The sequence below is a fragment of the Triturus cristatus genome, chromosome 1_2 (genome assembly GCF_964204655.1).
Source record: "Triturus cristatus chromosome 1_2, aTriCri1.1, whole genome shotgun sequence".
Lineage (NCBI taxonomy): Eukaryota > Metazoa > Chordata > Amphibia > Caudata > Salamandridae > Triturus > Triturus cristatus.
This window is the reverse complement of record NC_140580.1, coordinates 109,605,546-109,623,153: the sequence shown is the minus strand read 5'-3', so window position 1 is coordinate 109,623,153 and position 17,608 is coordinate 109,605,546. Positions and strand designations below refer to the sequence as shown.

The 17,608-nt window shown below is 50.1% G+C and overlaps 1 protein-coding gene across 1 annotated transcript; it reads left to right on the top strand.

Moving 5' to 3' along the window:
- The first annotated feature begins 1,025 nt into the window (after positions 1–1,025).
- EMX2 (empty spiracles homeobox 2) lies at positions 1,026–16,852 on the top strand. Its single transcript, XM_085603072.1, has 3 exons — positions 1,026–1,554; positions 4,905–5,089; positions 15,712–16,852. The coding sequence occupies exons 1-3, from the start codon at positions 1,173–1,175 to the stop codon at positions 15,877–15,879; spliced, it is 735 nt and encodes a 244-aa protein (XP_085459198.1). The 5' UTR covers positions 1,026–1,172; the 3' UTR covers positions 15,880–16,852.
- Positions 16,853–17,608: the final 756 nt, after the last annotated feature.

The window sequence follows — 17,608 nt, the reverse complement described above, 5'->3', positions numbered from 1 at the left end:
CTTAGATTGTACTGGTATGGCTGCACTTGGCTCGGCTGCACTTGGCAGGGCTCCTCGCCACTGCTCTTAGCTCACATGCACTTGACTTGCTACACTTACCGAACTCCCTGGAGTGTGCATCTCCGCCCTCTGACCCTTTCCCCGGTGCACAGACACTCTCCCCCTCCCTCTACACACAGGCTCCAAGCCTCCGGGAATCCCGGGCGCCGTAGTGCACGTCACCGCCCCGCCCAGCTGAAGCACCACGGTAGGCCAATGGACGCGCGCTGGCCCGAGGGACACCGCCCACGTGACGGGGCCCTGGATGAAGGAGGCCGAGCCCAGGCGCGCGCGGCACAAGGAAGGTGAGCGCGAGCCCCGGACCAGGCACAGGAGCGGCTGCAGCACTGCGCCCCCGCAGCAGGAATCAGCGCCCGCAAACTACAGAACTAGGGACCTGAGTCGGCTGCAAGGGGAGGAGCTCGCCTGTCACCCCCGGAACTGGAGGGGAGTGGAAAGCAGCTGGAGCCTGCCCAGCCTCAGTGTGCAGCGGCAATCACAGCAGAGCTGCTGCCTGGACCCTGCTGCCTGCGAGGGGTACCTGCCTCTTGACAGTCTGCACACGCTGCCTGCCGGCGCAGCCTGTACCACACCTAGAGTGCAGCTGCACTTCCTGCGGATTCTGCGGCACTTCTGCCAGATGTAGGTGCATTCACCGGGCTGTTCTGCACCTACTCCGGGACCGGTGCGGTTCTTCTGCGCTTGTCTTGGTTTTGCGACCCTTCTTCCTGGCTCTGACTTACTTGCACTGCTCGTCCTCTGGTTCTGTTCTACTTCCTCCAAGCAGGGACCCTGTCCAGCTGCACTTCCTCGGCCACTGATCGTCAGTCGGGCTTTGCTGCACTTTCTACTGCCCCGAACCGGATCTGCTGCACTTCCTCGGGCACTGACCGTCTACTGGGCTCTGCTGCACTCCCTCCTGCACCGGACTCGGTTCTGCCGCACTTCCACAACTTCGGAGCGCTCCCCTGCACTTCGTCCTCGTTCGCCTGCTTTTCCTCGAAGTTTTGACTGGGTTTCGCTGCACTTCTGCGGTTCTTGCTGCTGAGATCGGGCAGGAGAGGCCCACTGATAACCCCCTCCTCTCCCCCGGAGGAGGGGTGCGCCGGGTGCAGCCGCCTCCGGGGTGCAGCATGTTCCAGCCGGCGCCCAAGCGCTGCTTCACCATCGAGTCCCTGGTGGCCAAGGACACGCCGTCGCCCGAGGAGCCGTCGCCGATCCGGCCGGCAGCGCTGAGCTATGCGGGCCCCCCCATGCACCCCTTCCTGCAGGGCTTCCACCACCCGCACCCCGGGGGCCACGGGGAGCTGCTCTTCCCTCCCGAGTCCGGCAGCCCGTCTGTGCAGGCCCCCCCAGCGCACCACCCCCACCACCAGCACCCAGGCCTGGCCGCCCACCACCACCACCACCTGCCTGGGGCCCCGCTCTTCGCCTCCGCCCAGCAGCGGGGGGATCCGGCCAGCTTCTACCCCTGGCTGCTGCACCGCTACCGCTACCTCGGCCACCGATTCCAAGGTAAGGGGCGGGGGTCCGAAGCATGGGTTCAATGTGGAGAAAGAGCGAGCGAATGAAAATACGGAGGGGTGGGGGGGGGGGGGGGGGGTAGAGAGTGAATCGGAATGAGAGTGAAAGCGAAAATTGGTAGAAATCGAAAAACGGTGTGCGTTTGAGAGCTGCAAACGAGACAGCATGGGTGACGAAAGAAAGAAAAAAACCTAGATATTGGGGAACTTAAATGATAAAAGAAGGGAAACGACGAAAAATGATATTCGAGAGGAGAATAAAACAATGGCAGAGGAACCATGACAATGAGATAAAGTGAGGAAATAATCAAAATAGGGGGCAAGTAAAAGAAACAATAAAAAATGAAGGCATCGGTGAACCACAAAAACAGGAGACGAAATGAAAGAGAGAATGTTCGAAAAGAACGGTCAGAAACCGAAAGGGGAAGAACGAATTCCATAACATATTTTAAAACTCGGGTGAGCGATCCACGGCCAGAGACTCAGGCAGTCGATCGAAATGAGTAAAAACGCAAAACAAAAAGAATGATTATTAGTGGGGCGTGGTGTTGAGTGAAGAAGAGGAAAGACACGTCTTCGGTCAGCATTAGAAATGCGGGACCAACGAGTGAGACTAAAAGAATACAAAGATCGGAAACGCGAATACAAACGGAGAATAAAAAAGTGGACCGAAGAATTCTGAAATGTTAATATGGGCGAAAAACACACGCGAACCATGTGCATACGCAAAGAAAGAAAAATAGGATTACAAATGCGGAAATAGAAGGAGATTAGAGAAGGAACTGAGGCCAAATGAGCTAAAGAAATGAGAGACATAGAGTGAGCTGCTGAAGGGAGAATTGTGAAGGAACTGAGAAAACGAAAGGAAGGAAAGACGGGCATCGAGAAAAGTTGCGAAGTAAACAGAACAAATGGAAATGCCGGGAGTAGACTGACATGTCGCCTGGAAGACAGGCTTCTAGGTGCTAGAGGAGGGAAGGAGGCGCTAACGGGGAAAAGAATTACTCAGGCAGTCCGGGGTGGTTCAGTCCGGGACAGTTCGTCGCGCCGAGTCTGTCCTCGGGACCCGGTCTGTCACGGGAGCTCAAACGGCCTACCTTTATTTTTTTGAGCCAGTGGCTTCGTATAATTTATAGGGCATATCCAAACGAATGCTGTTGACAGCTTTAACTAAAATGTAGCCCCTCGGCCCGTTTCTTCCCCCTCTGATTTGATTCTGCTGGAATATGGAGCGTTGTCAGCGGCTCTCTGTCTCTCTAGGGTACAAATAAAGGCATACAAATAGATGGTGACTAGTAAACAGTTGTCTGTTTCCGCCCATCGTATTTTACTTTCGCTTTCTTCGTGGGGAAACTGTTTCTAATTTGGGAACGTATTATGTTAAAAAAGCACACATTTGAGCAGAGACGACCGTTAAATAAAAACAGATTTATCGATCATTGATGGGGAACATATGCAGCAGTCTCGGGGTTCCCAGTCACTGCTGTCAAGCGGCGCTACAGGTGGGAAGTCTGTACCGTGTACATATGCACGGAGGTTCCCTACAAATACGCACGCGAATGCCATATAAATATACACGCATATGCCATATCAATAATACGTATATTCTCCCACGGAGAGCGTGGGGGCGTCGATAATTATATTTCTAGTGTAAAAAGGTTATTCTGTGTATCGGTGGCTCCGTCAAGAGAGGTGCTGTTTCCGCTTTTCGTTTAACCCTTCCTGTCAGCACAGTTGGTGTTGTTTCCCCTGAAACAATTAGTCCTCGTCAACGGCGCGCTTTTAATTGCTTTTTGTCGTTAAATTAGCGGCCATCGTTTCATCTGGAGCGTTTCAAGGGTGAACTGGTAAACGGTTCACATTAAGAAAAACAACACGAGCCTGGGGTTACAAAAACACTCCAGTCACTTTCTGTTTACAGCTGAAACAGGGTGCTTACCCCCAAAGTAAATTGAGTGAAATACGCAACAACTGAGGTGAATGAGTGGCATCAGAAAAGTGTCTCAGTCCGGGGGGGAGAGCGCCGGCGCCCGCTGCCTGCACCCCGGGCCCTCCAGGGCGGGGTCTGGAGACAACTGTAAAAATTGACACATTTGGTGAGACGTGGCCAGGCTCTCACGTGCAAGAACCCGGTATGCTAGATGTATATACGGGGCATAGAAGCGGCGGTTGGGTTTAGCGCCGCGAAGCCAAACGAATGTAAGAATGTGCGCTATATAACTGCCACCTACAATCTCCGTAATAAGAATAGTGTCAAATAAACTGCCTTTTACGAATTCTCAATATTGGAAGTGGTTTATTGTGGGGCCGTGGTGTTCGACAGTGAATGCCCTGTTGGTGTTAGGGGCCCTCACCTGTCTGTCCTTTCACTCTCCAGAGAGACAGTGAGTTCACAAATGGCTCTAAACCTCGGCACTAATCCTCCATGTTGGTGTGTAAATGGCCTTGGGTGACGCGGTCATTATCTGCACGGATCGATGGCCTGAACTTGAAGTGTGTGTGTGTGGGGGGGGGGGGGGGCTGTCTGAAGCGGGGACTGTGATCTTTAGTGGATCCTAGTGTCTATCGAGAGTGGGGGTGGAGGGGTGCAGGTCGATGGTGGGGTCACGGCCCTGCGGGATGGGCTCGTGTCCATGGTTGTCGCAGCTCGGTGCAGGAGAGCGGGCTGTGTTTTTATTTAATCTTTGAAGTGCAGGGTGTGTGAACTCGTGGTTCCACAGGCCCGGACCCCCTCATGAATTCCAGGGTGGCTGACATGATGTGGGATGCAGTGGACAGGAGGTCTCGGTACAGGAGGGGTATTCGTGTAATACACATTAAAGTAGTTCTGCACCCGCATGTATAGTTTGGATGGCTTCCTTTCTAGTGACCCCTTAAAACAAACAATAACGGACTCTTCCGTGGGGGTAAGGTAACAATAACAGTGTGGTCAGTGGTAGGCGGCGTGCGCTGCTTCCCTGGAGCGTCTTCTAATTGTTCTATATTTAGCTCACTTTTCTGAGTTAAACAGTTGGTGGGCTCTGGGAGCTTGTTCCTTTCACCCACGTCGACAACGGCTTACAGCGCATTCGTGCTGTGTAGGGTGTGTTTTCCTGCATTTGAACGCTGTGTGCTCCGAGTGTATTTTGGACATGTTGTGCCTTGCGCTGTCTTGCGCTTTAGCTGCGCGCCTGCGTAGGTTTGCGCGCGGTTTCCTCTGCAGGCGCAGTGTGTCGAGGTTTTAGGGGTGATTTCCTTGATTTTAACGCGGTGGTGTTGGGGTGCTCTGAGTGTAAGTTGGATATGTTGTGCCTTGCGCTGCCGCTGCGGCCTGTGTAAGTTTGTGCGCTGTTTCCTCTGCAGGCGGTGACACCAGCCCCGAGAGCTTCCTTCTGCACAACGCCCTGGCCAGGAAGCCCAAGCGGATCCGCACGGCCTTCTCGCCCTCCCAGCTGCTGCGGCTGGAGCACGCCTTCGAGAAGAACCACTACGTGGTGGGCGCCGAGAGGAAGCAGCTGGCGCACAGCCTCAGCCTCACGGAAACTCAGGTGAGGGGCTGGGGGCGGGCCGGGGCTGTGGGGGACCTCTGCCTCTGTACGGCCCAGTGCACCCCGGTTACTGCTCAGCATGAGAGCAGGGTGCCCATTCTCCGTGCTTGCACCAGGGCACCCCTGCTGCGCCCTTGCTGGAGGGGCGAGCGCTGCGGGGCCCACTCAGGACAAAGAAAGACGAGCTGACTGGTCTTGGCGTGGGGTGTGCGCGCGCGCGCCCGTGCATGAATGCGCGCGCCAGTGAGTGGTTGGGGACTCTGTTTGGGAATGTAAACAAACCTTTTTTTATTGGCAGTATGTGCCAATGGAGCGGAGAGTGGTGGCCCTGAGGTTACGGTACCTGCGGAGAAATGGAGCTTTCTCACGCCCCATCACCTGGGTTCAAAGTAGTTAGTTGTATTATATTGCGCCCAAACCGTGTTTACATTTGAATTTCACGGAGCATGATAGAAGCATGGATTCCTTGTATTTGCACGTCCAGGCCACACTCTGGGTAAGTAGGGAGAGTGCACGTCCGTGGGCCTTCAGTGCAGTGCCCACGCCGTGTGCGCGTCGGGCCCTGGCCTCCTGCGTATGTCCAAAGTGCACGGAGCAGGGGCCTCTGGCATCAGAGCACAAGACGACCGGGCCCCACAGAGTGGAGCACAGCTGTTTCCGGCCCCACAGAGTGGAGCACAGCTCCTGCCATCCTCAGCAAGCTGCTGCCGGTTCTCGGCTGTGGAGTGACCGTCGCTTTAGCCCCGCACTGTGGAGCGCACGCTGCTGCCGGCCCCACCGCGTGGGCTGCAGGCTGCTACCTTGTTAGGGTTAATCTCTGTACGTTGTCGTGGTTGCTTGCTCTCACGGTCAGTCAACGACTTGGTGACGTGCTTTCCTATCCATAAGACCTGTTTCTTTTTTGGGTGTAATTAAATCACCAAAAAAAAGCTCTAGTCTACTTGCGCAATTTATGTCCCGTACAAATATTCTGCGTTTGTTTCCGTTGCTATCCTGTGTACATTAGTAAGTATATGGCGGTAAATGGTTCCTTTAGTAGGCGCACAAGGCGCTCGCAGGTGTGTTTCTGTACATAGGAGTCCACCCGTACCATGCTGACGCGGCTGTTGTTTTCTGTTCAGGGTTTTGCAGATGTTTTACAGGTGTTGTTCCACTGTTGACAGTACACTCCAGCCATTACAGGATAGGGCTAAAAAATGTGAACCCAAATGTGGTGTAAATCTTTGTGCATTTCGTTGATGAAAGTGTGAGATCCGTCTCACGCACAGTAGACGGCAGGAGGTCATGACCCCGGGGGCGTGAACTCTGGTGAGAGCACAGTGTGCTGGCCACAATTGTGCTTCTTAAGAGACACACTCGCGTGTGCTCACGCACACACACTCCGTATACTATAGTGTTTATACATGCATTGTATATATGATATTCAATATATAGCGTGCGCGGGAACAATATGTATGCTATCTATACAAGCACGTGTTTGTCCGTACATACATACTACGAGGTGGGTGCTTTCATTGCACAGAATGACGCGTATTACCATTTAACCATTTAACAGGGAACCGTGAAATATAGAAAATATTTTACTGTTCCCACTGGTATTTGGGGTTCATCATGACGACAGCCTCCGACCCCTCTGCAGACCTTGACCGTTGTCAGGGTTACTAGGGTTATGTGGCTGGGAGGATCCAATTATATAGATAATGCTTTGGTTTCTAAATTATGCGGCTAAAAAATATGTGGCACATTATCTGGAAGAATTTACACCCCTTTACAGTAAAAACATTTTTGTGAAACCTTAAAATGAAGAAAATCATGGCAAATTATGTAGCAAATGCTCTACACCCGTAATGGCATAACACCAGGGCTTTCACCATTGACAAATGTCCATTATTTGAGTAAAAATGCCTACATTAAAGGTAAATACAACCAACACGTCATCATTCCAGTAAATGTCCCTTGCTAGCTGGAATTTGAGAATAACAGCTCGTTTAAACTAACTACCAGAAAATTCATATGTAATGTAAAAACGACATAATGGGTAATGTGTAATATGGTTGTATATTAACATGTCGTGGTTCTGGTGAAATGTGACATTTACATACCACTTGGCCTTTGGCCTCTTTATCTATCTATCTATCTATCTATCTATCTATCTATCTATCTATCTATCTATCTATCTATCTATCTATCTATCTATCTATCTATCTATCTATCTATCTATCTATCTATCTATCTCTATTTAGCTATCTCTCTCTCTCTCTTTCTATCTATCTCCTACAACCGATAGATATAATTTTATTTCGACAGCTATTTAATGTTGACCCAGCAATGCTGCTGTGTGACGTGTTTGCACATTATGGAAGTGACAAGCTACCCAGAGTGCAACATTTGGTATACGTACATCTCTGCTACTTGGGCATCTCAGAATATATAACTTTGCTCCTCGAGGGCAAATACTGAGCTGTGTTTAGTCTACTGCGACGAGGACGAATTGATACACATACACACACACACAACACACTCGCCACGCCCCCCCCCCCCCCACGGAGATAGCCAAGCATTTTAGAAAAGTCAGCAAACTGAGGTTAAATATAGGGACCATTATGTGTTTCGCAAATAACTTTTTTATTTTATGTCAGCTTAAAAAATATATTTTCTTCAAAACCGGATATGTTTCTTTAAAATAGCAAGTAACGTATTTCCCATGCTTTTAGCTTTGAAGTTTTCGGCTGTATGAAGTAGACAACAACAATTATGTATGGATTTAACAACGAAGAATAAAGCAAGTTCCCGTAATGTTGTAAAAACGCAGATTCCCTCGGCGGAAGGGAGGGGTTGTTGGAGCTGCTGTCTACAACAAGCAGTGATTGGAGTTTGAATGCTGGAGTTTTGTTTAACTTTCGCGATGAATTGTTGATAGCAGAACGGAGATGGCGGAGGCGGTGAATGATGAGTTTCGTGGCAGTGTGTTTACTACAAATTACATTACTGCACCTCCCTCGTCCTTTGCACATGGTTTGAAGATTTAAACAAATCATGTTTGTAGCTTTGATTACAATCGGGCTGTCAGAGAATGTGCTCCATAATTGGCCTTCATTTGGCAACACACTTTAGATAACCCTGCCACATAATTTGGCCCTCAATTGCCACATAATCCCTGTAGTGTTCACACTGATAAAACTCCGCAAAGTAGTCCGCTGTCATTATGGTATTAAAAACAATATTTCCCAGGGTTCCGTGGAGTCTTTTCAGTATTTCTTGGGTTCCCTTGGAGTAAGTTGTAACCTGTGTTTACCGATTTGTCCGTAATACGAGCGTCGTTCTTTTTATTGTAACAAGTCCAACTAAATGAAGCCTGAACGAGAAATCGATCCATTTGTGTGGGTTTCCAGCCAGAGCCTACGGAGGCTCGCTGGAATCACGTTCAGGGGGACACGCTGCCTTTCAAAGGTGCTCTTTGTGCGGCGGTTTTTTTTTGGGGGGGGTCTTTTGTGCCGGTGTCAACCCGCCGTCTCCCCCGGGACCAGTTCCCTGCGGCCGAACAACGCGGACAAGTGAACCGTCCTCCCCCTCAATTAGTGCGCTAAAAAGCGGATTAAAAGTCACCCCCTATTCGCTGCCATGGTCGCTTTACGCAGCAGGGACATTGGGGTGATGATCTGATCTGAAATAAAGGGGGGCTGGTTGGTAGCCCGCGGATCAGAGCGTGCAGTGAAGCGTTTTATCACTAAACCGTCTTTAAAAATCCCCGCTCCCGAGAATGCGTTTAACTTTATCTGCTCGTTTCAGACGGGACAGAGTCGCGGCGGGGAGAAGACGCACTCTTTTATCTCAAAAAAAGAGCAAATCGGAGACCCTCCGCCACCTGCGGCCCTGGACAGGGAGTCAGCTGCCGCGACGCACAGTCGGCCGAGCTCTCCCCGGTCAGTCGGTTGTTTCATCCTAAAAGCGATTTATTTATTATTGGTGTCCAGTTTAGAGTCGGTGGGCCTTGTCACCTGCGAGCGCGGCTAGGGGGGCTCTCAGCCTCTCGGGGGCCTGGTGCAATGACTCCTAGAGCGCTCCAAGTGCTGCCATAGGGCGGTTCTAAGCGCTTCCGCGTCCTTCGCGGCAGAGAGAGCTCCCCTGTCAGCGCACAGATAGGGCTTCTCTGAGCACGGCGGCCTGTCTGAGGGGCCTCGAGGCTGGACGCACGCAGGTCAGGTGCCATGGAGCCGTCGGGTCAAGGAACATACCTACTGTAATGAAGAAAGTCGGAGAGCTTTAAAATTAACCACCCTTTGTTATGTGGCTGGACGGGTCCCTTGTTATTTGGGCAAATGGTAATACACCTGGTTCTGGTCTTAGACAGCTCCCTTGATGTGGTAAAAGCTGGGTTTATCAAAATAAATTATATATATAATATATATATATATATTGTTCATTATATAAATATGCCTGTGATTTGCGCGTCATTTCCTTTAATACTGCTGACCTGTGTCTTTATAGAAAACATTTAACCATTCTTCTGAGTGAAAACCCGGGTGTGTTTGCGAAGCAGCGCTCTGGTCTCTCCGACACACAGGAAGTGCAAGCAGTGTGTCCTGGTTGGATTTCCAGTGAATCGTTGCCTTCGGGCGGGCGCCTAGCGAGGTGGTGTGATCTTGTGACCCGGGCCCTCCCTGATTAACTTCGTGCTTCTAGGGTCCTCTGGTGGGCAGGACGAGAGTGCCAGGGGCCGGCCGTGCCCCCTTGCCTCAAACCTGGTAACTCGGGTGAATTCGAGCTCATGGTGGCACACGCCGTGTCCCTTTGACACCTCTCGTTCCCCTGGGCACCTCTGAGCCCCTTGACCTCAGGCGGCGGCCCCTTCACACGTGCCTTATGGGAAAGAGTCGTGAAAACGTCACGAACAGCAGAACCACCGAGCCGATGGGCGCTATGGAGTAACACACGGGAAGGCCTCTTTCTCGTACACCGGAGCGCCCGTAGCCTCGCATGTGGCGCTTTCATGCGTTCCAATGGTTCTTTTCTGTCACAGCTGAGCTGTTTGGACATGTTTGTATTAGCGTCTTGTTTTATACCCGCGTTACCCCGGTTTCTCTCCAGCACTGGCGCGTAATAAGCGGGGGTGGCGTGTGGTCATTTTGTTGCATGGTAGCATGCTGAGGCATCGCAGTTTAGTGTATTTTCAATGCTGCGCGCCCTGATCTAGTTCGCTGCCTTGTGTATTGTGCCCCGTGTACTAGTGGCAATTGCATATTTTGTGGTAGTGCCCCCTTTTTTGTGTGGCATTAGCGTTTGGGGTATTTTGTGGCAGTGATATTTTGCACGTCTTTTTGCAGCGCTGCTTTGTGCTTATTGTAACAGTGCCATTATACGCGTGTCGTTTCTGTCATGCTTTGTACATTTGGTTGAACTGCAGTTATGCGTTTTGTTGCAATGAAGCTTTGAGTATTTGGTGGCAGTGTAAGAGGGTATTTGGCAGCATTGCTGCTTGTGTACTTTGTAGCAGTATTGTTAGATATATCTAGTTGCAGTACAACTTGAACACAGTGTCAATATGCCGCTGTGATTTATGTTACAGTTCTGCTTTGTATACTGTCCTGAAGCCAGCTTTGATTATTGTGCAGTGTAGATTGTGGTGTTCTATGCGTTGTTTGATTCCTTTCTGCCTTGTAGCAGTGCTACTTGGTGTGTTTTGTCCCAGTGATGTTGTGTGCATTTTGTTGCATTGCACTTCGTGTATTTTATAGCATTGTTTGGCTGATCTATTTGGTATTAGTGCTGAACCGTGTCTTTTCTAGCACGGCCGTTGTGAGTATTTGGTGCCAACGGTACTTAAGTTACCTTGTAGTAGGTGTTGCAGTGAGTGATTTGTTGGACGGATGGTTGAAATGTTTACATTGAAACGCGTACTTCGGGTATTTACATTGTTTTCTGATGCCGAGCACACCGTGTCGTGCCGCGATATGTGTAATAAAGCTGCTCGTGTGTTTGCTACGACCTCGCGCGGCGTGTCAGTTGGTTCTGTGTGTGTTTGGTGGCAGGGCAGCTTTGCGCTTGGCTGCAGTTGTCGGTTGCGTGTTTTGTGTCAACGGTACTTGGGTTGTAGGTGGTTTGCTACGACCTCGCGCGGCATGTCAGTTTGTTCTGTGTGTGTTTGGTGGCAGGGCAGCTATGCGCTTGGCTGCAGTGGTCGGTTGCGTGTTTTGTGTCAACGGTCCTTGGGTTGTAGGTGGTTTGCTACGACCTCGCGCGGCGTGTCAGTTTGTTCTGTGTGTGTTTGGTGGCAGGGCAGCTTTGCGCTTGGCTGCAGTGGTCGGTTGAGTGTTTTGTGTCAACGGTCCTTGGGTTGTAGGTGGTTTGCTACGACCTCGCGCGGCGTGTCAGTTTGTTCTGTGTGTGTTTGGTGGCAGGGCAGCTTTGCGCTTGGCTGCAGTGGTCGGTTGCGTGTTTTGTGTCAACGGTCCTTGGGTTGTAGGTGGTTTGCTACGACCTCGCGCGGCGTGTCAGTTTGTTCTGTGTGTGTTTGGTGGCAGGGCAGCTTTGCGCTTGGCTGCAGTGGTCGGTTGCGTGTTTTGTGTCAACGGTCCTTGGGTTGTAGGTGGTTTGCTACGACCTCGCGCGGCTTGTCAGTTTGTTCTGTGTGTGTTTGGTGGCAGGGCAGCTTTGCGCTTGGCTGCAGTGGTCGGTTGCGTGTTTTGTGTCAACGGTCCTTGGGTTGTAGGTGAGCCCAGCGTAGGGTGTTGTGCGTCAGTTGCAGATCGGGTAGTTTGCGGCAGTGCTGCTTGGGTGGCTGCGCGGCGGAGCTGCACCGCTCTTGGAGCGTGAGGTGGCGGCGCTCCGTTCTGTGCTTTGTAGGAGTGAAGTGTATGGATGAAGTGCTTCGGGTACTTGGCAGCAGCGATGCTTGGACGTTCGCGCAGCAGCTTTGCACTCTGTGTTTGTGGCAATGCTGGGTGTACATTTTGTATACTTTATGCTTAATGTTATTTGAGACAAAGTGCTCTTGGTATTTTATGGTAGCAGTGCTTAGTGCAAACAGCAGCAGTGCTGTCTTGCGTATTTAGTGTCAGCAATGATCAAGGTTATCAGCAGCAGTGCTGTTTTGTCTATTTAGCAGTAGCGGTGCTTAGTTGCCATTTGTGTCGTCTGCAGCAGTGCTAAAGGCATTCAGCAGTAGTGTTGTCTTGTGTATTATAGGAACGGTCCTTAGACTGATTAGCAACATGGTTCTCCTGGGAATTTTACAGCAGCGGTGCCTGATTCCGTAGCAGCAGTGCTGTCTTGTGTATTCCACAGCAGCGGTGCTTATTATAATTAGCAGCAGTGCGATCTTGTGTATTCCATAGCAGCGCTGCTCAGTTGAATTAGCAGCAGTGCGGTCTTGTGTGTTTTATAGCTGCAGTGCTGTCTAGTGTATTCCACAGCAACGATGCTTAGTGGAATTAGCAGCAGTGCTGTCTTGTGTACTTTGTAGCAGCGGTGCTTAGTATAATTAGCAGCAGGGCGATCGTGTGTGTTTTATAGCAGCAGTGATGTCTTGTGTATTTTGTAGCGGCGGTGCTTAGTTTAATTAGCAGCAGTGCGATCTTGTGTATTCCATAGCAGCGCTGCTTAGTTTAATTAGCAGCAGTGCGATCTTGTGTATTCCATAGCAGCGCTGCTTAGTTTAATCATCAGCAGTGCGGCCTTGCGTGTTTTATAGCTGCAGTGCTGTCTAGTGTATTCCACAGCAGCGATGCTTAGTGTAATTATCAGCAGTGCTATCTTGTGTATTCCATAGCAGCGCTTCTGAGTGTAATTAGCAGTAGTGCGGTCGTGTGTGTTTTATAGCAGCAGTACTGTCTTGTGTATTCCATAGCAGCGGTGCTTAGTGGAATTAGCAGCAGTGCGGTCGTGTGTGTTTATAGCAGCAGTACTGTCTTGTGTATTTTGTAGCAGCGGTTCTTAGTGTAATTGGCAGCAGTGCGGTCTTGTGTGTTTTATAACTGCAGTGCTGTCTTGTGTAATTTGTAGCCTCGGTGCTTAGTGTAATTAGCAGCAGGGCTGCCTTGTGTATTCCATAGCAGCGGTGTTTAGTGTATTTAACAGCATTGGTGAGGTGTATTCCATAACAGCGCCAGCGGTGCTTAGTGTAACTAGCAGCGGTGCTTAAGTGTGTATTCCATAGCAGCGGTGATTAGTCCTGGGTATTTTACACCAACAGTGTTTGATTAATTAGCAGCAGTGCTGTCTTGTGTATTTTACGCAAGCCGTGCTTAGTTAGTGTAATTAGCAGCAGTGCTGTCTTGTGTATTCCATAGCAGCAGTGATTAGTGTAATTAGCAGCAGTGCGGTTGTATGTGTTTTACAGCAGCAGTGCTGGGTTATGTATTTAGTAGCAGTGGTGCTTAAGTTAATTAGCAGCATTGGATAAGTGTGTTTTGTAGCAGCGGTGCTTAGTGTAATTAGCAGCCGTGCTGTCTTGTGTGTTTCATAGCTGCGGTGATTAGTCCTGGGTATCTTATACCAACTGTGCTTGATTAATTACCAGCAGTGCAGACGTCTGTGTTTTATTGCAGCGGTGCTTAGTGTAATTAGCAGCAATGTTGTACGGTGTATTCCATAGCAGCGCTGCTTAGTGTAATTAGCAGCGGTGCTGAAGTGTGTATTCCATAGCAGCAGGTCTCAGTCCTGGATATGTTATACCAACTGCGCTTGATTAATTAGCAGCAGTGCTGACGTCTGTAGTTTATGGAAGCGGTGCTTAGTGGAATTACAGCAGTGCTAAATTGTGTATTCCATAGCAGTGGTGCTTAGTGTAATTAGCAGCAGGGCGGTCTTGTGTGTTTTATAGCAGTGGTGCTGTCTTGTGTATTTTGTAGCGGCGGTGCTTAGTTTAATTAGCAGCAGTGGTGCCTTGTGTATTCCATAGCAGCGGTGTTTAGCGTATTTAACAGCATTGGTGAATTGTGTTCCATAGCAGCGGTGCTTAGTGTAACTAGCAGCATTGGAGAGGTGTGTTCCATAGCACAGGTGCTTAGTGTAATTAGCAGCAGTGCTGCCATAACCGCGGTGTTTAGTGTATTTAACAGCATTGGTGAATTGTGTTCCATAGCAGCGGTGCTTAGTGTAACTAGCAGCATTGGATTAGTGTAACTAGCAGCATTGGAGAGGTGTGTTCCATAGCACAGGTGCCAGGTGCTTAGTGTAATTAGCAGCAGTGCTGCCATAACAGCGGTGTTTAGTGTATTTAACAGCATTGGTGAATTGTGTTCCATAGCAGCGGTGCTTAGTGTAACTAGCAGCATTGGCGAGGTGTATTCCATAGCAGCGTTGCTAAGTGTAATTAGCAGCAGGGCTGCCTTTTGTATTCCATTGCAGCGGTGTTGAGTGTATTTAGCAGCATTGGCGAATTGTGTTCCATAATAGCGGTGCATAGTTTAGCTATGCAGCATTGCTGAGGTATGTTCCATAGCAGTGGTGCTTAGTGTAACTAGCAGCATTGGCGAGGTGTATTCCATAGCAGCGGTGCTAAGTGTAATTAGCAGCAGGGCTGCCTTGTGTATTCCATAGCAGCGGTGTTGAGTGTATTTAGCAGCATTGGCGAATTGTGTTCCATAATAGCGGTGCATAGTGAAGCTATGCAGAATTGTGAGGTATGTTCCATAGCAGCGGTGCTTAGTGTAACTAGCAGCGGTGCTGAAGTGTGTTGTATGGCGGCGGTGCTCCGTGTAGTTTACAGCAGCGCTCTGCCTGTATTTCCATCAGTGGCGCGTTGTGTTTCGGACTTGTAGCAGTGGTTGTTGGTGGAGTTTATCGGCGTGCTCCTTTGTCTGTCCTGCAGCAGTGTTACATTGGAGCAGTGCTGTCCTGTTTGCACCAGTAATGCTCGCACATTGTGTTTGGTCGCTGCTTTGGTGTTCTGCTGATGATTCGTTGGCGGTGTTCACTGTCACTTTCTGTACTTGATGTCAGCTCACGAGCATTGCGCAGGGCACTCCCCGATCCTCTGCTGGGGTGGGTGGCTCGTGCTGAGTCGGGGTTTGGGTATTAAACGCGGCGGGCTGGGGGTCACTTTAAGGGGTTAGGGTAAGGTGTAGGGGGTGTAAGGAAGGGCTGACGAATGCCAGCTTCTGCTCCATGATGGTGAGAGGGCGCTAGGCAGGGTCAGACTGTTTCGTGGTCTCGTGGCAGACATTGCCTGCAATGAGCAAAGATGCATGCACGCGCCTAATCTTGCAAAAGACCCTCACAGCGCGTCGTAAGTTCAAAACTAGCCTTACTTGAAAATGTCGGACACTTTTTCAGCTTTGCCCCAGCCCTGGCGTTGAGGCTTCTGCGGGGTTCAGGTGGGTGATGAGGGCCTCGCACTTGTGTGTGTGTGTGTGGGGGGGGGGGGGGGGTAATGCCGGATGAGTAATCGCAGAACGGGTGAACGGTGAACGCTCTCTGGTCATGAAGGTGTGGACTTGGTTTTGGGGCCTCTTTTCCAGGTGGTCTCTGGATACTGAGGGGCTCCTGCCTGTAAAGGGGGGGGGGGGGCTGGAGGGCCTGAGTTGGGAATGTCTGCACAGGGCTGTGGGGTCGGGGCGAATCGGGTCTGGTCTCACGCAGGTGGCTTCTCTTTCTCACCCATGAATTCTCTCCCTCCTCAGGTAAAAGTCTGGTTCCAGAACCGGCGGACCAAGTTCAAGCGGCAGAAACTGGAGGAGGAGGGCTCGGACTCTTCCCAAAAGAAGAAGGGCACGCATCACATCAACAGGTGGCGAATAGCCACCAAGCAGGCTAGCCCCGAAGAGATAGACGTGACCTCCGACGACTGAGCCCTCCCCGGTCTACCGAGGACGTACTGTAGCTGCCGCCGCCGCTCACACCACCACACAGACACTGGGGGAGAGAACGGGGCGCCCAAAATCACACAGCGCGGCACTGCGCTGGGAATATTCGGGGGGAGCAAAACGATGTTTTCTAGACAAAAAAAACCCAGAACAAATGACAGGGGGCAACCAGGGAGAGAGGCCCGGAGCCAGGTAGCAGCGCTTGAGGATGGGTGGCAGGCTCACGTGCCAAAAAAGCCACCAACCCAAGGTGATGTGCCAGCAATCCATGTTTCTTGCAGGTGTGCTCATGAGAAAGTACACATAACCACGGTACATTTTGCACTTGACCGTTTTCCCATATCTTTTTAACGAAATCAATTCAGCCATTAGTCCACAAAACCAGCTAAAATGAGAAAACCTCAATTTCAGAAACTTGAATTGCACGGGAAGTGAATAAAGAAACATTTCAATATTTTTTTATTTGCGCTAGGTTACATGTTCTTTCATTTTTCAGTGCGTATTCGGTTTGACCGGAAATGCTGCAAATTATATATATATATGTATGTATTCAAGCGAAAGAGATGCTGAGGGCAGATGGGAAGTGCATTTTCCCCAGAAGTATTTAGGGGCCAGGAATGATAAAGGAATGTGGAGTTTTGGCATATGGGCTTTTAAAGGACATTATTTGTGAAGTTGCCTTTTCTTGGAGCATCGAATAGCTAGGCTACCCTGTGGAGTTAAAAAAAAACTGAACTTTGTGCCCGGCGACCCCCCAGCACTGAAATTGTAATTTCAAAGACTTTAGAGCTTGTCAACCGTGAACGACACGAACTGTTTTCTTAAATGTATTCTATACCAGAATGTAAATATTTTTGTGTTTGTGTTAATTTGTTAGAATTCTAACACACTATATACTTCCAAGAAGTATGTTATTGTCAATAAAGATTTATCAGTATGCTCGCAGAGTACAAACCTCTGTTTTGACAAGTTGCGTTTTTTTTTATTTCCCCGACTGTGGAAGGTGTTGCCGTGCTGCAGTTTTCGGTTTTTGCTCTCCTGCTGGCTGCAGGCTGTGCTTTATTTGTTTTTTTTTTGCAGTTTTACACCGAGCGAACTCGACCCGAAGCCATTGGGAGAGTTTTACCTGGGTGCCAACTATATTACACAAGGACACATTCATTTTTTGTATGCTCGGGGTAATTAAGTGATTTGCCAGAATCACAGGATGGTGAGCCGACCCAAGACTCGAACCCGGCTCCCCAGTTCTAAAGTCGGCAGTCGCATTCCTTCCCCATCCTCTCTACTTCCGCCCAGTTCTGCTCGCCTAGGCCGCGCGTTGTCCTACCCAACCCTGCCTGCCACGATTTCAGGTGACCAACTCCCTGCACTGCCCGGACCCTGAGAAGTTATTTGTAAACAAGCTCACTTCGATCTGCTTGTCTCAACTACACCGCTGTTTGACCAGTTGTGACTTTTTGAAACGCGGGACACTCCTTTAATATTTGTGCTTGTGTCTCCATATGTGATACGGCTGTCACTGATGTTGGTAGATGCGAGGGTGTGTGTGTTGGCATGATTGGGTATATTGGAATTAATAAAGGTGCATGTATATACATGTATATTCACCTTCTGTAAGTATATGCCCGTGTGTGTTCTCATTCGGGTACGCACACGTACACACGCTGGCGCGCGCGGATGCATTTACGCAGGTAGGCGTCATATCCGTTCTCAG